At 37.1% G+C, this 23,027-nt stretch overlaps 1 protein-coding gene across 1 annotated transcript in view; it reads right to left on the bottom strand.

Annotated features, from left to right (window-relative positions):
- Window positions 1-23,027, bottom strand: part of Sos1 (SOS Ras/Rac guanine nucleotide exchange factor 1) — an 86,767-nt gene that overhangs the window by 5,143 nt on the left and 58,597 nt on the right. The window contains 12 exon segments of the mRNA XM_038317969.1: window positions 406-527; window positions 2,451-2,495; window positions 4,448-4,715; window positions 6,221-6,337; window positions 6,551-6,723; window positions 11,796-11,913; window positions 13,156-13,318; window positions 17,205-17,324; window positions 18,727-18,949; window positions 20,077-20,180; window positions 20,420-20,542; window positions 21,437-21,518. Of these exon segments, the coding sequence (XP_038173897.1) occupies window positions 406-527; window positions 2,451-2,495; window positions 4,448-4,715; window positions 6,221-6,337; window positions 6,551-6,723; window positions 11,796-11,913; window positions 13,156-13,318; window positions 17,205-17,324; window positions 18,727-18,949; window positions 20,077-20,180; window positions 20,420-20,542; window positions 21,437-21,518 (1,658 nt within the window).

The raw sequence follows: 23,027 nt of genomic DNA, 5'->3' as shown, positions 1-23,027 counted from the left end.
AGTATAGTTTTGCTGTCCTATACCTTCACACTGCACCCCCGCCCTTGGTCACACAGTTTAGAAGAAGTGCATGAGGGCTGGAGAGATAGCTCAGCTGTTGAAGACTAGGTTCACAAGCAAGATATAAAAGAACTGCATGAGATCAAGTTACTATTACCTTGTAGACTAAGACTTGTTTTTTCCCTTGATAATGCCCATAGCTGTAAATCATAGTAGTTTCATATGCATACCCAAAAGCTACCTTTATTAAAAAAAAATCTTGCAGGCTAAATTTATATTTAATTCTTAAATGATTAAACCCAAATACTCTGAGATGTTAGCTTATTGCAGCTGGAATAGACTTGACATAACAACTGACCGCAGCTAATGATTCCAATTTCTAGATAACAAGACATTCTACTTTACCTTAGATGGGGAGGATTCTCCTGGGGCAGATTCTGGCCGTCTTCGAGGGGGAACAGGAGGGGGCACAGGCATTATTTCATCAGTGCCTTTGGCTAAACTTATAGATGAGACTGAAGCAGATCCTGTAGGGTGTTAATTTAAAAACAAACAAAAAATGATTATAGGACTTTGATTTCACTTACTACTCTTGAAAAGACTCAGAAACTTCTTATACTGACTAAAAGAAATACATTGAAATATCAAAAGTAGTCTTAATAAACCAATACTCAATATACCATTCCATTTATTAAAATAAACTGCTATAAAAGCATGCAGCAACTTCTTAGCAATGTTTAAAAGAAAAAGCCACTTAATTATTTTTGCTTCTTAAACAAAATAACATTACCATTGTTAATATATAATTGGAATTATATATTATATATTATAATTTTCAGATTTCTGTTGGATAAATAATTTGAAAATCTTTGGAATGGTCATTTTTGTCAAAGTGTGGGAGGGTCATCTTTTTCTCTAGTTTTATTGCTCTCAAGGTCCTGGACTGGACTGAACAGTTTCTAGAACAGTCTCTGGTTTTAACAACTCTATTGAAATATTTCTTAGAGAAACTGGTACCCCAAGGTCTAGTCACATTTTGCTTGGGTCCAGACTTTCATTAGCATGTAAACATCATTAGAATCATCACATCTACATCTAAAAACTTTAACCATGATGAACTATTCAAAATGCCAGAGTGTAGGGAGTATGCAATAATGAAAACAGGAACTGTACTAAAATCTAGTAATAGTAACTCTGATTTAAGAATAAGTTGATGAAATAGCACAAGAGGTAAATAAAACTGGAACCCATCTAATGGGCATTTAGTGAATAATTATGCTCTGAAAGACAACACTTATTTATTGTTAGTTTATAAACACTATAAAAAGATACTAAAATACCTTAACATTCAAAACTGTACTTGGCAGGCTCTTTATTCCTTTAAGCATTCTGTTCCCTCCTGCTATTAACTATTATAACACAGAATGTAAGGAGTATTTGTGTACTTATACACAGTGGCCAACATTGTGTGTGCTGTCTGTATTGCTGGGGTGTGCATGCTTGCAGGCCAGAAGTCAATGTTGGGTGTCTTCTATTACTGTCCTCTTTATTGTTTTGAGACAGAGTCTCTCACTGAACCTGGAGCTCACTGACTGGCTAGGTGGGTTGGCCATGAGCCCCTGGGATTGGTCTGCCTCTAACTCACCCCAACTTTCCAACACTAGGATTTCTGGCATATGTCACCATGCTAAGATTTTATGTGGATTTTGGGGATCCAAAGTCAGGTCTGCATGCTAGTATAGCAGACATTCTGCCCACTGAGCATCTCCCCAGACCACAACCAACATTTTGGTCACCTTACTTTTTTAAGAAAATATACAATTTTTTTTAGCTATAATTGGTATTTTTTATTGTATATATTTTGAAATCATTTGTACAAAGAAAAAAGTCATTGATTTGTTAGTTTAAAACAACTAAAAATAGAATTTAAGTGAATTGTTTACTTTAAAACTGAAAGCAATTAACTGAAACAGCACTTGATTTCTCTAAATATTTAAGACTTGCAACTAGTTATGTGTATATATATTATATGTAATTATATAATCATAGTCCTTATGAAGTTAAATGCAATTATTTGCCTACACTAAGTTGTCAGCAGGCTAAGTAGACTTTTTAATTGGACATTGCATGTAGCTGCCAGCTTCCCCATTGCGCATGCATGCTTTTGCTTCTTTTGTAAAGTTTGAGAAGGAAGTATATTTAGAATTGCACAGTTGGAAAAGAGAAATGGTTAAATATGGAAGCTGCTGCTTTAATAGGTTCTTTTTAAAAGGTTTTGTAAAAAGCATGAAAGTCTATAAATTTAAGCCAATTCTTTATGGTCAAAAGACAGCAGCAGTGAAGGCTCACTTCTAGGATGGGGCAGGAAAGAAAGGTCAGCAGGGAAGGTGACCCTCGGCCTGGTTTGTAAAGCCAAAGCAGGAGTTAAGTATTAAACCAGATATACTGACTTGGGCCATGGGGCAGTGTAACCTGGGTAAAGACGGTATCGCCGCCTGTAGAAAGGAAACAGGAAAAAGTTGTTTTCTCCCACTAATATTCTCAACTCATCTATAAAAATGTATGTTCTTGCCACGTTAGTTTTAAAGAATATCATAAACAGTTTTAGTAAAAGCTCATTAATACTTTTGAGAGAAAAAAAGGAGTTACTATCATATTGGGAACTTTGAAGTTCTTACTTAATGTCATAAATGAAAAACATCCATTAGAAAACAGTATGATACTGTATTTTTGAAGGACTCTTTTATACTTATTTGTGTGTATGTGCATGTGCCACAGCGTGTGTTTTCAGTCAGTGGACACAGCGTGCAGGAGTCAGTGTTCTGCACTATAAGGGTTGTGGGGTTTGAGTTTAGGTTGTCATGCTTGGTGGCAAGCATCTTAACCTCGCCTGCCCCTCTGGAAGGCGCTGTAAACTATAAAACCCAATTCAAGGGGTAAAGACTCAAATCATTTAATAGAGATTAAAGGGAGAGTCAGGCAGATTATCTTATACCTTTGAGGAAGTCTTACAGCTATATCTTTGAAAATATGTTTTTGGAACATGTATTGTTATTATAAAATATTCAGGGTTTTGAATATTAAAACAAGCTTCTGTATTCATAAACACTTTAAAATTCAGTATATATTTGGTTTTTACATTCTTTTTAATTTAGGACATTCCTTGATAAATTTGGAATATTTCAAAAATATTCTTTTAAGAAAAATTAAGGACTGTATTTATTTATGAGTTATTAATAATTAATTTAAGTCCTAAATTATTCTTAAAAGGAAACATAAAAAAACCCAAACATTAAAACAGTGGTTCTCATCCTTCTGATGCTGCTGTGACCCTTTAATACAGTTTCTCATGCTTGTGCTGACCCCAACCATAAAATTATTTTTGTTGCTACTTCATAACTGTAATTTTTCTACTGTTATGAATCATAATGTAAATCATTATTTTGGAGACAGGTTTGTCAGAGGGTTGAGAATCATGGCTAGAGTCCTGAGGCTAGTTCTAAACCATCATGGCTACATTACGTCAGCACTGATGCATGGAACAGAAAATAATCCAAGTAGTAATCATTCTTACAGTGCTGTACTGACCTGATTATAAAAATTCACATTTCCCGTTCACTTTTTAAAAATTCTGTAGTTTTATTATTACTATTATTATTAATGTTCACAGGTATTTTGCTTGCATGTATGTCTGGATGAAGGTGAAGGATCCCCAGAAATTGAAGTTACAGATAGGTATGAGCTGTCATGTGGGTGCTGGGAACTGAACCCAGGTGTACATTACCCTTCTCCTGACCAAAAGCAGGAAAAATCTTCCAAATTAATTGCGTTATTGCATATTATATAAAAACAATGAAAGGTGGGACTAGATGGCTCAATGGTTGAGCTCCGGTTAGTTACTCTTCCAGAGGTCCTGAGTTCAATTCCTTGCCACCACAATGTGGCTCATGACCATAGATAGAGGGATCTGATGCCCTCTATCTGCATGTATGACTTTATGTCAGAAGAGCACTAATAATATAAAAAAAACCATAAAAAGAAAAAAAAAGAAGAGCACTAATATAGATTAAATAAATAAATCTTAAAAAAAAAAGAGGAGCGTCGAGTTGGATAAAATGTTTTTAAATCAGTGTCTGTCTGACCTTATCTTCCTATGTGTACAATGTAACTACCCGGTCCTCAGTTGCTAAATAAAGCCAAGTAAAGTCTCACAAACACATCTTATGTGGCATAAAGACAAGATCCACTGCTAGCTGACTACAGATGTGTGCATACTAGGAATTACACAGGATTCTGGGCCAAATCTCAAAGTAATTAATATATCTACAAAGAATGACAGATTTTTAGTTGGTTTCTCTGGGTTCCACAGGAAATAATATGAACATACACACAATCACAGAGATTATGTTTTACCCGCTCTGAATTACTGAAGAGTTTTATCACCTACTTGAGTGAAAAGGGCTTGCTGAATGGTCAGAATCAAACACGCTGCAGACGTCTGTGGTGCTGGAAGCACCGGAGGCAGGAGGAGGTGTGAGTGGCGTTCTTGGAGAGTTTGGTGCAGAAGCTGCGCTTTCAGTCTCACTCTCAGGGATCCTACTGTAGCTAATTTTTCTTGGCTCCTGCTGCAGAGGTGTGGGATGTCGCATGGTTCCTGGTCTTGGATTTGATGGACGAACACCAGGGGATTTTAGGGGATAGCTATATTTTTTTGGCTGTAGACATCAAAAACAAAAACAAACTACAATACTTAAAACATCATGGCTAAAAGGAAGGTTTTTCTCTATTCTCCTGGTAAAATTCAACTAATAGTTAAGAGAATTATAAATTATCAATATGAACATTTCCTCATGACTCAGCTCAGAGTACCCCGAGAGACAGCGCTGTCACGTCTCTCTGCTGAAGGGCTGGCTGTATAAGCCCTTAGAAAGTGACGTATTCAACTAAGGTTTAATATAAACACCAGAATGTTCCTTAATGTAGTATCTTGGTGGATAGAATTTTTTTAAAAGTGCATTATATAATTCCCTGGCTTCATGTTGTTGTTTGTTTTTTTGAGACAAGGTTTCTCTGTGTGACAGTCCTGGCTGTCCTGGAACTCACTTTGTAGACCAGGCCTTGGCCTTCAAAGTACTAGGATTAAAGTTGCATGCCACCAGCACCCACCCTCCCACCCCTCAGCAAATTCCGTTTTTTAAAACATACTATTTGGGTAATTAAACCTTGTTGGAGAAGCCATAGTCATCATGGACTGTAGTTCCCAGTTGTGATACAGTGGTGCCATTAGCCCATTAGGACCTGGTCTGCCTACAGATGGAGTGAGGTGTCTGCACTTTCTTTAATCTCTGTGCATATTTTAACTCTACAGAATGACCACTGCACAGTGATGTCAGAGTGTCTCACTGGAGTCGACATATGTATTAGGTTTATGTTTAAAAGCCGTTTAAAGTTTCAAAAAACTGATGGGAGTCACAAACATTATAGTTTATTGTGACCACTTAGAAATGATTTATATTTACTTTTTGACTCTATGACTGAGTGAACATATTCAGATCAGTGAGGAGTAATAACTGAGCATAAGCTTGACAGGCACTGGCAAATTACTACAAAACAAAAAAATTATTAAAAGTACCTTTATGCAAAATTTGCTAACTCATGGATCATTTCATTACTTTAAAAAATCCCAAGTAAATATACTTACTGTAAGTGAATTAGTATAAACTTTTTAAATTCCATGCCTTTGAAATAAATCTTAACTTTTGTTAAAACTAAAAGTAGCGCCGGGTGGTGGCTCATGCCTCAGCACCCAGGAGGCAGAGGCAGGCAGATCTCTATGAGCTCGATGCCAGCCAGGTGTACAGAGTGAGTTCCAGGACAGGCACCAAAGCTACACAGAGAAACCCTGTCTCGAAAAACCAGGGAAAAACAAAAACAACAAAAACCCAAAAGGAGCAAACTACAAATTTACTCACATATATCATAATATCGTGAGAATTTATTGAAATTAGTATTAGTGTTCATTTATTTGGAAATGAGTAAGATATTCCTGACTATACATATTAATTACTTTTAACCATCACATTCACCTCACCCCTACATGCTTTCCCAGCACACTAACCTACGTGACACATGCTATGGACCTACAATGGTACTGAGGAGACCCCAGATGGAGATGACAGTTGTAGCAAAGGTGTAAAACCGTGAATATGTGAGTGCTTACAAATCTTGGGAGAGGCTTAGGGTTCCGTGGTTCTATTTCTAGGGATTTGTTGAAAAGATAGTCTGTGAATTCTTTCTCCATGCTATTTCCCATTGGATTCAAGTTTTCAAAGAATCTCTAAAATAAATGCAAAAAATAATTATTAGTATTAAATATTCTTAATTAAATTTCAAATTTATAAAAACAACAGGATATATTCAATATGAGAAAATTTAAATTATTGACTATACATTTTATTTTCCCTTTTCTCCTCTACAAAATAAACTTGGCCTGTCTGAGGCATTGTGTAAAATTGCTCAGAGAAACATATCCTCACACGATTCAACTTACTTTGATATCCGACTCAACCCGTAAACAGTAAGGCTGGTTTTGGTACTGCTGGATCTCCCCTGTTATCTCTGCCACTTTCCTCCTCTTGCTGAAGTTGATGAGCTCTTTCCCATGTCTTTTCAGGACTTCAGGGTTGCCTTCTTCTGTTTTCAAGATATTAGTGAGATAAATTCCTACAAGAGACCATGAAATTACTTCACGGGAAATTACTTCTTTAAGGAAAAAGTTGTTTTTTTGTTTTTGTTTTTTTTTTCTTTTTTTTTTTTATTTTTCGAGACAGGGTTTCTCTGTGGCTTTGGAGCCTGTCCTGGAACTAGCTCTTGTAGACCAGGCTGGTCTCGAACTCACAGAGATCCGCCTGCCTCTGCCTCCCGAGTGCTAGGATTAAAGGCGTGCGCCACCACCGCCCGGCAGGAAAAAGTTTTTGTTTTGTTTTTTCTCTCACTAACTGTAGGGATTTATGCAGACAGTCATAATAACCAAAGAACAAAGACCCAGATTTATATGAAAAACAACAAGCTCAGTGAATAAATAGCAACAGAAGGATTTCTGTATGAAATCCTTCTATAAAAGACCTAAACTTTGTAAACATTCAAAGAAAAGGAGATCAAGTTTCAGAAGTAGATATTTTTAAAGAATAACCATTCTTCCACATTCCTCAAACCACCACTACATGATTTGTAAAAGAAAACTTTTTTTAAAAAAAGAAACTTAATAATGTTGTTACTGATGATGTATATTATTGCCAAAGGGGGGATTCTTCAACTCAGAAGGCTATATTTTCTGCCTATTCAATTCTTAGTCTCACTATTTGGAGATGATCATGTTTGAACAGGCTTATTTGTGGAAACATAAAAAAGACATCAAGTCTGTCAAGCGCAGCATGGCATATAATTTGTGCATATTTTAGATTTAGTACACCTGGTGATATGCCTGGCCTCAAACTTGTTTTGCAGCTGGGGATGACTGAACTGGATGACTGAACTTACACTTCTGGCTTCAATTCCTGAGCACTGGGATTCCAGGCGCATATCACTGCACCTGGCTTATGTAGTTCAGGGGACTGAACCCAACTGAGCCACACCGTAGTCCCCCTTCAGCTCTTACCTGGCCCTTTGGTGGCAGGGCATTTTAGTGCCTTTTCTTCCTGGCACAGAAGTTCTAGAGCCAGCTATGCTGCTTTCTACCTGTGCTAGCTCACATAGATTCCTTACTCTCTCTGCCTCAGCTCTTCATCTCTAAAATTTAGAATAGTCCTGACAGAAAAGAAAGTGTCCATTAGTAACAGTTGAAGCTGCTGATGCTGGTATCTGAATAACTTCCCTCTCAGATTACACACTGCTGCTCTCAGGAAGGGGTGGGACACAATGTGTGGTTCATTCACTAAATATGAACGCACTGCCTTTCTGTCGTATGGTAATTATTACATTAGTTACTGCAGATAAAAAAGTTGGGGGTGTGGTGGGCTGATCTCAGAGAACCCAGAGCTCTGAAGATGGGGACTATGGTACAGTTTTGCAGGTACTGTATTAAGAAATGCAATGCTAGCAGGAATATTTCAGATGCCGTGAGAGTGCAGATGAAGTACCTTATCCTGTCTCAAGTTGTTCGGATTAGAAAAGGGATCATTAAATTCACTCTCAAAAGTGAGTTAAGAGTTTACTGGGTAGAATTAAGAGGGAGATGAGCAGTGTGCCACTAGCGTGATAAAAGATGGACGGTATCCTCAGAGCTGGTAGGTGTCTGTATGGTTATAGCTGAAGAGTGTATTTATCGTGTAGTGTGAAAGAAGGCTGGAAGATGTTAGACAGACAAGGTCAGTAGTTCCAATGCTTAGTAGTAAAGGAGTACTTCTAAATTATGTCATATTTTTCTTTTATTTTTAAAGTGTGTATGTGTGCACATGCACAAGCATGCCATGGTACAAGTGTGTGGAGCTGGTTCACTTCCATGTGAGTCCAGGGGATTGAACTCAGGTTGTCAGGATTAGCATCAGGAACCACTGCCAGATTAGCAGTCCAAAATACTGCAAGATTTTTGGGTCACATTCTTTAAAAGATGAAGTGACTCAAGCCAGTCATTACAAGTCAGCAAGAATAAGGTAAGACTGACATCAGTGCCTGTTTGGTTGGTCATATGATTTACTTGTTTGTTTCTTCGCACCAGGGCCACTACTCAAGGTATGTTCATAAAACAGTTATTATATATTGTAGCATAGGTTCTTATGCTTTGTAACAAACATGCCCTTAAGACTGCATATTCAATGGCAGCTAAAATCAGTTCTTCAAATTAGTCTCAAATTGAAGTGTTTATAGATAGTAACATCTGGCACTCAGAATTGTGAAATGTCTTTTGTTAAGTTTAAATTTCATTCTGGGTATGGTGGTACAGGATATTAAGTCATCTTAGATTACACAACGAGTCTCTGTCTTGAAAAAGAAACAGGTTAACTCCTATCTAGGAGATAATGAGTAGAAACATCTTTGCATTATAGGCTTGCCAGCTGCACTGAATGCCAAAGAAGAGCAATTTGTAGGCTGTAATACTTCGTGGGATTGGAGATAGTAAAGGGCACAAAAATTTAAGATGTAGACCCTTTAAGAATTTAGCAACTGAGACCGGAGAGATAGCTCAGTGGGTAAATGGTCTTGCTTTTCTATGACAGGACTCATCTGGGTCCCAGCCATGGCAGCTGACTCTCGACCACCTTTAACTGCAGTCTCAGAGAATCTGACACCTTCTCTTGGTCGCTGGGAGTGTCTCCCCACACACATGGTGTACACACGCACTCCCCAAATACAGTTTTGTTTTGTTTTTTTTTTTTTTTGGTTTTTCGAGACAGGGTTTCTCTGCAACTTTTTTAGAGCCTGGCCTGGAACTAGCTCTTGTAGACCAGGCCGGCCTCGAACTCACAGAGATCCGCCTGCCTCTGCCTCCCGAGTGCTGGGATTAAAGGCGTGCGCCACCACCGCCCGGCCCAAATACAGTTTTAAAGGAACTACTGGTTTAGACAAGGGTAGGGCACAGTGGAAGACTAATTCTGTGCTGAGGTGACTGAAGAAGTGGTACAGAGACTGACTGTATGGGAAAACAGGATGTTCACAAGTGTTACAAACAAACAAAACACTTGGATGAAGCTATAAAAATTTAAGTAGCACTTTGGAAAATCTCAGATAAAATTTGAAAAAATATTTTATCCCCGATTAATGACTAGCCAAAAGAATATAGTCATGGTATTACTACTGTCCAAACTTTGTTGATCAAACACTGCATCTATATAAATTTTTAAGCATATGTGGCTTTTTAATTATAAGGAACATTTGTATGTGCACAGATGATAGAGACCTCAATATTATATACTAGCAAGCTTAATTCATCCATGTATCAGGCCCATGGTTAGGTGCTAAGAATAGACAAGACCAAAGTTTTGATCCTTGGAAAGAGCTAAAAACTAAGCTACTATGCTATAAGCAGAACATTATATTGCAGAGGTATATGCATCAAAGTATGAACAAACTGCCAGGGGACATAGAGCCCTGAGTTGCCTTTTACTGCTAGGAAGGCAGGGAAAGGTAATGGTCAAAAGTTAAGCTCACCCTTCTTTGTTATTATGTCACTGTGTTCTGTTTTCCCCATCCCCACATAACTCCAGAGCATGTAAATGGATCTGTTGACATACTGGAAATAATACATTGAATCACAAGTGTAATGACAAAATAGTCATATTAACTTTATGGATAGCATGCAGCCACCATAAATGATTATATAAGATTATTTAAAGTATAAAATATACTTTGGAAGAATATGGAAAAAAGTAACATATATGACACGCAATCACATACAATCTACACATCAAAAAAAAAAAAAACCCACACAAGCAGACCAGGCGTATTGGTGAACACCTTTAATCCTAGCACTCAGGAGGCAGAGGTAGGCAGATCTCTCTACGCTTGACGCCAACCTGGTCTACACAGCAAGTTCCAGTACAGCCAAGACTACACAGAGAAACCCTGTCTCAAAAAACCAAAAGCCAAACAAAAAAACAATCAAGAAAAAACAAGAAATATAAAATATTTAGTTATAAAGCTACAACAATAAAATATGCACTACAATTTAAAAGTATATAGGAAAAATCATAGATATAGCTATGAAAAAATTTGCCAAAGAGTGAAAGTCAAACAAAAGAGATCAGTTTCTACAAACCAGAGCATGTACATGGTCAGGGGAGAGGCTGGTTCAAGGGCTGGGGTATAACTCTGGCAGAAAGAGCATTTGCCTGTGTATAAGCTCTATGTTCCTAACACTGAAGTGGGGTGAAAAGGTATGTGTGTTGGGGGGGCAACATGAAAAAATATTGAAAGTATATAATGTAGGGAATAAGTAACTGGAAGAAAAAAGAACCTACAAGCAGGCAACATACTGAAGTACCAGTCTTGAGCCTCTACCCAAGAGAAGCAAAAGATTCAGATGGGAGACTTAGTCTTGAAAGGAAGAAGGGCATTCATCCTCCTGTGTAAAGGAGGGAAATATGGGGCTGGTAAAATTAAAATCCCAATGTACTGAAGTTACTATTTCAAAGTCATATACAGTGAATTTTTTTAGATATGTGTTTAAATACATAAATAGATGATTAAATACAAATATGGAGATATGGTCACACTTCTACTTTATCAAAATTAAGCTACAAGGCAAGTCATGGTGGTGCACATCTATTATCCCAACCACCAGGAATGCAGAGACAGGAAGATTTCAACAGTTATTAAAATAATGAAAAGATTCCAAGATTACAAATACATGAGTGACATGACACCTGCTGGCTGTCAGAGATGAGACTCAACAGGGAGGCGTGTACAAGCCGAGTCCTCATCTGAAATGAGAGTCAGAGGCTTTGGACTTGCTCTGCATGTGGAGTGTCTATGGATATCCTGGGAGGGGATTCCAGGGCTAAAGAGAAAATTCATTTGTAGACCACACATGCCCTACATCGATGGCCTACATGTTGGATGTAACCGTTTTCAGATAGGGTCTTGCTGTGTAGTCCAGGGTGGACTCACAGTTACTGTGTGTGTGCTACCACACCTGTTACCCTCCAGTGTCTGCGGTGACTCCTCAACAAGGTAGATATGGGATTTCCCACTTTTGGTGTCACCTCAAGAAGTTTTAATTTTTTGAACTTTGTAGATTTTTATATTAGAATGCTCAATCTATACTAGATCTGATATAAAACTTAGGAAGAAATACTTACCAAAGAAAGGCACACATGGTGGATTAATAGACCTGAGTTTTGCCAAATATTTCTTATAGTGATCTTCACTCAACTCATGAGCTTCTTCTAAAATTTTCTTTTGTCTACTTGGTATTTGCTATAATAAAAAAAAAATTAGGAGGCCTCAGTTGTACAAGGGATTGCAAATCTTGCCAAAAAAATACCCAACTAACCATTATGACCCATTCATATAAGTTTGACTCCAAAATTATAGTAATGCCTTTTATTTTCTAATTTATATTTGGAGACAAGTTCTCGCTGTGTATTCCTGGCCAGGTTGGAACTCACTATGTAGGTTATGCTGGCCTCAAACTAATGGAGATCCACCTACCTCTCCTTTCCAAGTGGAATTAAAGGCATGAGTGACCACACCTGGTTATGCTGTTTTTCTTTTTTCTTTTAAAGTCTTTTTTTTATTACACTTTAATATAAACTTAAAAATGTGCATGATATAGCATATCTTGCCACCCCTCCTATAATTCATGTGAATGTTAATTGAGTTCGACAAACTGCTGGATGTAGGTCTGCAGACAGACACTTGGTATGTAAGTCTGGTGATCTGATTTTGACATCAGAATGCCATTGAGATGGTAGGAGGGAACCTACTCCACAAAATCATTTTGTCCTCACATGTGCCTATGGTAGACACCTGAGTGTGCACACACACAAAATTAAGAAAATAAAATGATGAATGTTTTGTCTTCTAACAAGTTGGAACCTATGAATGAATAAAAACACTTAATTTAAAAAGAGAAACCATTCATTATGAAATTTAGGTAAGTCCATTTTTAATCTATTATTGAAAAAACAAATGACACATTTAAATATTAAGTACCATAATTGTTAAAATTCTGATTTTCCATTTTATTAAATTAATTATACACGATGGCAGACTTAATTATGATATTTTCATACATGTCTGCAATGCACTTTGATTACATTCACCCCAGATCCCTTTCTGGCCAGTCCTCCTCCCCATGGAACCCTTCTTTCCCAACCAGTCTTCCCTTCTACTGTCAGCCCCACCCCTAGTGATCCACTGAGTTAATTAGGGTAGCTTTACAGGAACATGGGTGAAAGGTTACTTATGGAACACAGGTCCTTACCACTGAAAAAGAATTTCTTGCTCTCTCAGCAACTACTAACTTCAGTTATATCCTGTGGAAGAGATGAGGCCATATACTCCCCTCCTCAGCTTCTACGTCATGCTGATGGCCTAGTTTGGTACAGTCTTATACTAATAACCATAGCTGCTGAGGGTATAATGGCCATGCCATGCAAATTCTTGTTGTTACAACAAGCAGTGGAAGATCATTTGAAAACACATGTACAAACCTACCTCAAATGTATGGTCTAGCCTGTAAACAGGGGATGAGTTCATAGCACTGACAACTTCAAGAACACCATTGAAGTTGTTCAGCTCTTGAAAGACTTGTAGAATCTCAATTATTCGACTCACCACAGCTACTCTTTCTTCTAAGTTTTCTGTTTCTACAATGCATCTAGGAATCGAAAAGAATTAAAAATTTGAATTTTCCCAAAAAGCTATGATTCAAAAAGTTTTAACGAAAACAGTAATCTAGAGAGTGCGTGTGTGGCCACAGAAAAGACATTTACAGCGGTGCACTGGGTTGACAGGAGAATGCAGAGAAAGGCAGGCTTCTGGTGGAGCATGTACTCTTTCTGACATCTAAGCTCCTATAGTCGGACACCCATCCCCAATATATTTAGCACATCCTCTATCATCAGTGTTAGAATAGTTAAGATCTTACTGAATGGCTGTCATTTAGGTATGCTCTAGGCATGTTTATCTAGAACTGTTGCTTCCTCTGTGTGAATGTATACACAATCGTATTTCAGTGATTCATTTCTGTGTTTGCCTGAACAAAGTCTTTTTATGTAGCTCAAGATGGCCTGGACCTGGTATAGTAATATTTCTGCTTCAGTCAAGTGTACATCATCATATCCAGCTTAATTTTGTTTTCATATATATATATATATATATATATATATATATATAATTGGCATTGTTTGTAGAAATAGCTCTTAAGATAACCATTGGTATTTTGCAGAGTCAGTTGAAATATTTTACTAAAGTAAAAAGAAAATAATGTCAACAGAGGTACCACAATGGTATGGTATATACCATGCGTTAGACTCTGAATTCAGTTCCCCAGAACAAGAAGCAAACAAAACAAACTACTTAGAAACAATTAACGAAAAAGCACTTTATTTTTCACATACTGAGAATCTATATATTAGTCTATTATACAGAATGATATAAAATATGTGATATCATTATTTTCCCATCAAATACTGTTAAGTATGGTTGATCAGCAACTGCAAACCCTAGCACTTGGATGGATAAGGCAGGACTGCCATCACATCAGCCTGTAGCACACAGTGAGCTTCAGGTTTGCCTGGTCTCAACAAACACACACACTCATAAAAAATTGCTTAGTCAACACTTACTCTGTCTTTCTGTTTGAGAGACCTTACTAATTGTCAGTAAAGAAAAAAAATAAATCTAGTTTCTAGTGATATTAATAGTTTGTAATCTAAGAAAAATTAACTGTAAAACTAAATAATATTATTAAATTTCTAAAATGGAAAACCACAGATTATACTGTTTCTTGATAAGGCTAACATAATACCAAGAATAAAATCACTATACTTGAAACCATCAAAATAAACAGCTTATTATCAAATTAAACATAACATGTTTATATATGAAGAAATTATATACAAATATATTCCAGCTAATTTATCAGGTGAATAATTTAAAACATGTACTACAAATATGACTTTTATCTTTAACTATTACTGAGTACAAATTATGATCAGCTGCAATGCTTTTCATTCCACATCAACTGAACTTGGAGCTCAGAAGCACTGAGGTCAATAAATAAGAATCTGTCACACTACAAAAGAAGGGAATGATTTTCCCTTAAACAGGCCATTGAAAAGGTCCAAGGACATTATTAGTTACAGTTCTCCTTCCCAGTAAGACACATCACAGTTACTATAGTAAGAAAGAGCTTCTGTAAATTAAAATATATCAACTTTAAAATGAAACCAGGGAGCAACATTTTGGAAGAAAGTTCTAGTTTTTCTTCTCAGAGGTATATTGTCTCTGACAACATAAACAAACTCTCACTTTCATGTGACTTCACATCAGGCCTTCTTCCAGTCTGTTTCAAATGCTACCTGCTGCTTGTTCTTATAATCCCAATACAATCTGTGGAAATCACATCTTTACAAAATACATAATAGTCAATATACAGAGTTAAAATTTCCAGACCCCATTTATAAAAAATGCATCCATTTCTTAGTTCTATCATAATATTCCAGTTAAACTATTAAAACAAACCACACCCACCCACCCTAACTCACAGTCCTCACGAGTCTCCACCCTAACTCACAGTCCTCACGAGTCTCTGAAGATGGGCCTAAGAACAAGCTACAAATGAGATATTGTCTGTTTAGGAAAATCTATAAAATAATATGTAAAAAAGAGAGAATGGGCTAATTCAACTAAAATTGTTTCTCCTCCCCTTCCTTCCTCTGAAGAATCCGGATCCAGATGTTGTAGTTAAGACCACCTAGTTACTGCTTGGGATTTTCAGGGTGAGGGGGTGGGTAGCTGGATGGGTTCCTATCCTGAGGAGCAGGATTTTATTATCTAAGTGCAGTTTAGTATCTATTTACTTTATAGTATATATTTAATAGTTCAGCTCTGAAGACTCCCTCCTTTTGCCAACTTATGAGCTGAGACTGTAGGGTAATCAGAACTCTGGGAAAATAGTTTTGTCTGGCTCCCAATATAGTGGTTCCATGCCAAAAGGCGGGTTAAGAAAACCTGAGGCCACAGTACCTAACCCTCTCCTCTCTAGAACACAGGCACACAGACAGCTCCTAATCTCTTGCCATTCTTACAACAGAGAGTGGAGAGTTTAAACCTAAAGGTGTGTTCAGGAACAGTGGAAGTTGTCTTGAAAGGCACCTGGGAAGAAATTTGGAGAAACAAAAAAGAGATATAGCCTCAAATGTGCATTATCTAATTTTCTCAAGAGAACCAGGAAGGTAGTTGAAGAGGGAACCTCCTGGGGTTAGAACAAGTATCAGTTGATTAAAGATCTTAGAAACTTTATCTTCCAAGAAGCCAGCATTTCATTGGCTTATTCTCCACAGCAATTTGTGCTACCAGGAAACTCTTCACAACAAAAGAGTGAACATGGAAATTAGTAGTTCAACATTTAACAGCTTGGGGTATGCAGTCTAGGAGGGAGTGGATGTGAGCCATACCAGAGCCCATCTTCCCAGAGTGACTATGGACACCCCCAGACTAACCTGCTTAGTTTACTTCACATTAAGTAGCAAAGAGAAAGCTGTAGAAGGCAGAGGGCAGTACTGAAAGTTGTTATCCATTATGAAGCACATAAAGAAATAGAGAGTATTACCTAAACACTGGGCTAAAAGCAGGGAGCAGATACTGCCTATGTGAGTGACCAGATGTCAAATTAACAGAAAGATTTCAAAGTTACTATCAAAGAATATTTTCATGGAACTAAAAAGGACAGCCATGAAGATGATAAGGAAGGTATAATGACAACATGTATCTAGAAAGAGCATCATGAAAGTAGTAAAAACTATTAAAAGAACAAATTGGAATCTTGGAAATGGGAACCTGGAGAGCTCAATAGTAGATATGACCTGACAGAATAAAAATTAGCTAATTTGAAGATATGGCTATTGTTCAAAACTAAAGGCAAAATATTTAAATAACAACAATAAACCCTGCACCCGTGTTGCTAGTTGCACAAGAACACTAAAGAAAGTTCTCTTCAGGCTGAAAACAGATGGTCATTTGAATCCACATAAAGAACACCAGTGAAGGTGATTATATAATAGTAAAAACACACGAAATGACTAATTTTTCCTTCATTTTTCCCCTTTTACCTGGTTTAAAAAGCAACTGACTTAATATGTATGAATGTACTTTTGGGTCTACAGTGCATATAATACCCTGCCACCAGCAGAACAAAAAAGAGGATGAAAAAAAGTCATTAAGGTTAAGATGGTGACAGCAGATGGGGAAGTAATAATCGTAAGGATGCATTGCTGGGTTCGCACCATTAACTAGGTGTACCCAAACTACAGAAAGGAGAGGAGCTAGAGACACAGGTAGGAGGGCATCTACCTACTGGAATGAAGCTGCAGCCCACTCTGCTCCAAGCGACCGTGAGAAACTAAGATGTACATCAGGAAACTATTCAGTGCATAAGAAAGGGAATGAAAGTACAATAAACATGTGACATACAGAAGCAAAACAGCCACAGAACTCATAGCCTAACCATGGCTACAAACAAAAAGGCCAACAACACTTACTTTTCAAACCACAGAGTGAGGTTAGTTGTGTGCCGTATCATTTTCAGGAGGTTGGGAGAATTGATTTCTTTATCTTCTTTTGTCCACACACTTCCAACTAATTCCGATGGCTGCACAGCTCTAAAATCACCAACATACGCCACATCACATTTCCTCTTCAGTATATTACATAAGAAAAAAACCAAACTATTTTATAAGTGTTCCTCTTTCACCAACAGAAAATTGGTGAAAACAAGATAAATATTTACAAATTTTCCTTTTATTTGTTAGATTTAAAATATTTTGGTAGATACTCTTGCATAATGCATTTATTGCTTGTTCATTTGTTTATTTTTAAAGACAGTGTCTTCGTATGTGGCCTTGCCTAGGTTCTTGCTATTTAGCCCAGTTGGCCTGGAATACATGGCAGTCCTCTGCCTCAGCCTCTCAAATGCTGGATTACAACATATATCATCATGGTGGCTCTCTGTATTTACTATATACTTTTGCATAACGTCTTTCCTAGCACTTATAAATATTATTTACTTAAGTTAGTAAGGCGGTATTTAAATAGTATCTAATAAATAACCAATGAGGGTACAGTAAGTACTAAAATTCATTTTTTGTTTGTTTTGATGGTATTTGTTTTTGCTTTTAAGGTAGGTAGAAAAGAAAAGCCATCCTGCAACATAGTCTCTGAAAATTAAATTTAAAAAATCTAATTAACATTTGGAGACCATGATAAACTTAGGTAGAAAAAAATTATAAATTGAGCTCCTTTTCTCAATTAGTGGTTAATCTTTTTGAGATTTTAGGTAGAATTTAAAACCAGAATCATGGGGCTGGAGAGATGGCTCAGAGGTTAAGAGCATTGCCTGCTCTTCCAAAGGTCCTGAGTTCAATTCCCAGCAACCACATGGTGGCTCACAACCATCTGTAATGGGGTCTGGTGCCCTCTTCTGGCCTGCAGACATACATGGAAGAAATGCTGTATACATAATAAATAAATATTTAAAAAAAAATAAAACCAGAATCATAATTTTTCAGATGGTTTCACCGACGAACAATATAAAAGTAGAAAGGGCTGTAACTGGACATGACTTAACTTTAAACAGTAGTAGCTATGTGTGGTACTATAGTGACTACAGCAGTAGTTCCTATGTCCCTGCGTTGTGCTCGGCCTTGGGCATACACTGGGAACCTCACAGTCCTACAAGTTAGTACAGTCTTTGGCCTCAATTTCCTTGCAGGAAACAAGCAGAAAATCAGTTACACAAGGAAACTAAAGCCAGCAATTGGCACTGCCAGGATTTGAACTGAGCTTACCAAGCAGGGGTAACTGTAGAAAGTGCACAAAGTTAAGTAGATCAAGGGCGATCAAGGGCAACCAAGGGAGCAAAAGGACCAGAACTGTCTGTTATGCCTTATATATCATCTACTCTCTCATTTTCATCTCAAGATAACCCTAACAGGCAGAAAATGTATTCCATTTTAAAAATGAACTTTTGAAATAACTTCTCAGTTTGAATGTTGAACAACATACCGGTATAGATCTGATTCAAGTAAAGTGAGTTGTCGAGCAATTTCTATTGGGTGTAAGGTGAGCAAGTCAAAAGTCTCTATGTGCCCAGGTCTGCTTATGTGCCACTCAACTGTGGGAGGCGAGCTCTGAAATGTAATGTTAGGACCTGGGCCATTGTCTCTCGCAATTTTTTTCCTTTGGATTATCTTAGTGATGGATTCGACCCATTTTTTCATTGCTTTACCTGAAATACATTTTAACAGACATTTAAATACTCTTTAATACTTTATTTTAAAAAATGTTTAAAAGTTAACACAAGTGATACATGAATAAATCATTGCTATAAAGTTCAAATGAGCAAAATAAACACTAAAGAGTTCCCTACCCCCCCCAACTTGCTCTCATCCTTTTCTGACAGGTAATCATTGTTAATAGTTTGGCGTGTATCTAGACCCTTCCTAAATGAATGTAAAAGGTAATTTGATTTTTCACTGCCAACATTTTGAACCTTAGTTTAAAATACTATATTTGTAATCCTTCCATCCAACGTATATTCCATACAAACTAAAAGATTAATAAAAGTAGATTACACACATTCACATATCTACTTAATACTGTATTTTATAACTCAGTTATGAGGACTGATTGATCATATTAGTCTCCTGTTTGATATGGCTGTCTTTTGTACTGTACAGGAAAGTAATCTATTTAACCTTTTATTTTCTGATTTTCACTTAGACTGAACACTGGATAACAAAGTCAGGTACCTTTAAAGTCACATAATCACAGCATTTTTAAAGTAAAGGAAACTGAGATACAATTAACTCTAGTTTCTCATGAGTAAACTAAAGTCTAAAGAATTGAAATTATGTATCTGGCTAGTTATTGATGTTAAAAAAAAAAGTAGTCTGTCAGTATGATATATGGTATTTTCTCTCTGATCTGCTGTTTACCTAACCACACACCATTATCATCTTGCATGTACCTGTAGGTAGCACATGGTTCAATTAAGTGGTCTAACTTGAACTGAGACCCAAGAGAACCAGTTCTGAAACAGATGAAAGGATGCTGAGTCAGCAGGATGACTATCGAGCAGTTTACAAGATTCAGTACTGGGTTCTGTTAGTGTTATTTTGTTTTTTTGAGACAGGGTCACACCACTGTAGCCCTGGCTGTCCTGGAAATCACAGAGATCCACCTGCTTCTGCCTCCTGAGTGCTGAGATTAAAGGTGTGCACTACCACACCCACCCCAAATGATGCTTTATGAGAAAGTTTAACATTTTCAAATGAGCTACAATGGTATCATTTGAGGATAATCATATTGGTAATTTTATCACATAGACAAGTCGAAAAATTAAGAAAAACATACCTCTCACTGTTCCAATAAATTCCTCCATTCTTCGTAAAAGGTCTGCATCTCTTTCAAAGTCATAAAAGTGGTGCTCCACCCAGTGCCGACACACATTTAACACTCTGTGGCATTAACACAACTAGATTACATAGGATCTCACATTGAATGCACACATGAAACGAGCAGCTCTTACCGAGTAAACAATCTACTAAGGCTTGTAATAATGCAGATAAGATTCTTAATTAATCCACCTAGTTTGCTTCCCTTTGCCTTGCTTGGGAACAGTTCTTAAACATTTCCACTTTGAAACACACATTTGAGGCGCTGCCATTTTTACTGTAGCCACATCTTCACTACTTACCGCAACTGTACAGGTTGAATATATTCCTTTCTAAACCTTTTCAGCTCTGCACTCAGGGGCTGATCTCCATTCTCTATAGCTATGCGATCAGCTTCTGTTGGCTCAGGCTCTGGAATTTCAAATCTAACATGAAACAGGAAAAAAATTAATGAAAATACTATATCAAATCCAGATTCACAAACTTATTTGTACAATCAAGAAAATACTATAAAAAAATTAGTACAGATACACACATCAGTGAAAATTCACAAGACTTTTATAATGTAAAAGCTAATTAAAATATTTTTAAAAAGAAACTGATATTGCCAGGAGAGCTAAAGCTACTAGAAGCAAAATAAAACACACATAAAATCTTAAGCAAATGGGACTAATGTTCATTTTTAGTCTGTAGATTAATCAGTAGCAATAATTTTAAGAGTAACTAATGCTGAAAACTTGATTGTTCTTTGGGTAGATGAGAAACATTTTCCTTGATAAAAGCATTTGCTCACAGACAAAATTCATTTTATTCAATATTTGAAAATCTGTTTAGAACTTGTGAAGCATTAAAATCTGAATTCTAGTGTCTCATTACTTTACAGACATGATTTCATGTAGTTCAGGGCAGCCTTAAACTCGCTAGGTATAGTCAAAGAGGACCCTGAACTCCTGATTCTGCTGCCTCTACCTCCCAAATTCTTGGATTATAGACATATGTCCAGCCTAGGGTCTAAATTATACATATTTACATAGTCCTTTAACTTGATTAATTCAGGCTGGAAATACTGTTTAAATCGAATCAAAGGCCCATGGTTGCACCCCCATTGTGGCCTAAGTCCTGAAAAGTTGGAGTTTTAAATATTAAATCAAGGAAAAAATGAGACGTTTATTTAAATGATCTAAGTTAGCATGTTTTTTTAAAGCCAATAGTTTTATCTTAAAAGTTCACTTACAATTAAGCTTATTGACACATTTCTGGGAAACATGTATTTTAATCCTTTCAAAATCAAAGAATTTAAACACTTAAATTTGACAGACCTTTCTATTATAAGACTCAGTAGTTCTTGAGGTTTGCAAAAGGATCTGTATGTTGTAAGAAATGTCCGAACAAAATTGGGATCTAAGAAGAAAAAAAGAAAAATATTAGAGTCTCAGATAAGCAATGATTAAAACTATTATTTTCAGTTTTCAAGAGACCAACAATTCAGTCTTTAAAGTTCCCAAATATTTTACCCATACAGACGGCTTTGGACTTTATAATGTACCCCTAGCTTCAGCGCTTCCTAAAGCAATGGCTGTAGAAAAACAAAAACAAAACAAAAACAAAAAACAGCTGATTGTAAAATACAATTGACCGATTTCTTTTCCTGTCTCAAACTTATCACTGGCAAAGGAATGTGCGATGGGAAGAAGCAAGGACGGGAACTTAAACCAGGTTCCTGTTTGCTACCAGGATCCCAGAGCATCACCTGTTGGTTCATCTACCTTGTAGAGAGGGCAGGAGCAATAACCTATCCAGTCCCTGCTTTCAGTTTAATTAAGTATGATGTCTTCTAACTTCCTATAGATGACGTTAAGAGAGCAAAGAACTAGAAACAGAATCTTACAGAGTAGTAGGGTAAGTTAACTAGTTTTAAAATGGTCTCAATTGCCAGGGGCCTTATTTGTAACTGCTTAAAAAGTTTCAAACCCCTCTAATCTATTAAAAAGACCATGAGATGGCTGAGCAGGTAAAAGTTCTTTGTCATACAAGCTTGATGACCTGAGTCCAGGGTCATCACATCCCAAAAGTTGTCCTCTGTGACACACACACACACACACACACACACACTGCTTGTTTGTGCCACACTTATGAACATGTGTGAACACGGAGATAATAGAAAGTAGTTCTAAAGACCTCTTGTTTTTATCTCTTTCTCTCATTTGAAGCAGTTACAATGGAAGTTCAGTCCTAAGAGCAGGAGGCTCTAACCCCTTCTTCAGAGGCCTCTTTGCACGCACATCTCCATGGAATAAATTGGAGACCTATTTAGGCTTGCCTCTCTCAATCTTTCCTTGACAGTATTCCCCCAGGCTAAAACGGGTAGCAGGAATAAGCACAAAAGATGCAGGCCATTGTCTTGTGCATAGAGAAGGGAAAATCCCTTTCTCAACACTCACTCTCTGGGTATGACAGCATGGGCCTTTAATCTCAGGCAGAGGGAGGCAGACCTCTGGGAGTTGGAGGCCAGGCAGAGATACATAGTAAGACAGTCTCAAACAACCCCCTCACTTCTACAACCCACACCACACGTAGTCCCAAATCTTTAAACTTAAGGGACAACAGTAGTTAACTTGAGTCTTTTGTGGGAAATTCTAATGGTAAATTCACTGATGGCAGTAAATACCTATACATTATTGAGGAAAGTTTTATAAGACTTTTATTGGGACAAGGTCTAGTGAAATCAGTGTCTATCTAGAAAGTGTTTCCTTAGCTGGCTCTAAGGAGCGCCCTAAATTTAGATCACACAGCACTGACTTTTCACCTGGAACTCACTCATGGCTCACGAAGAGCTAGAGTCTGACCTAATCTGTTAGTGCACATTATCAAGATAATGATCCGATATAACTAGCAAACAGCCCTGAGTTG

This window comes from Arvicola amphibius, chromosome 2, assembly GCF_903992535.2.
Source record: "Arvicola amphibius chromosome 2, mArvAmp1.2, whole genome shotgun sequence".
NCBI lineage: Eukaryota > Metazoa > Chordata > Mammalia > Rodentia > Cricetidae > Arvicola > Arvicola amphibius.
Note: the sequence above shows the minus strand (reverse complement) of the source record. Positions and strands in the feature narration are given on the sequence as shown.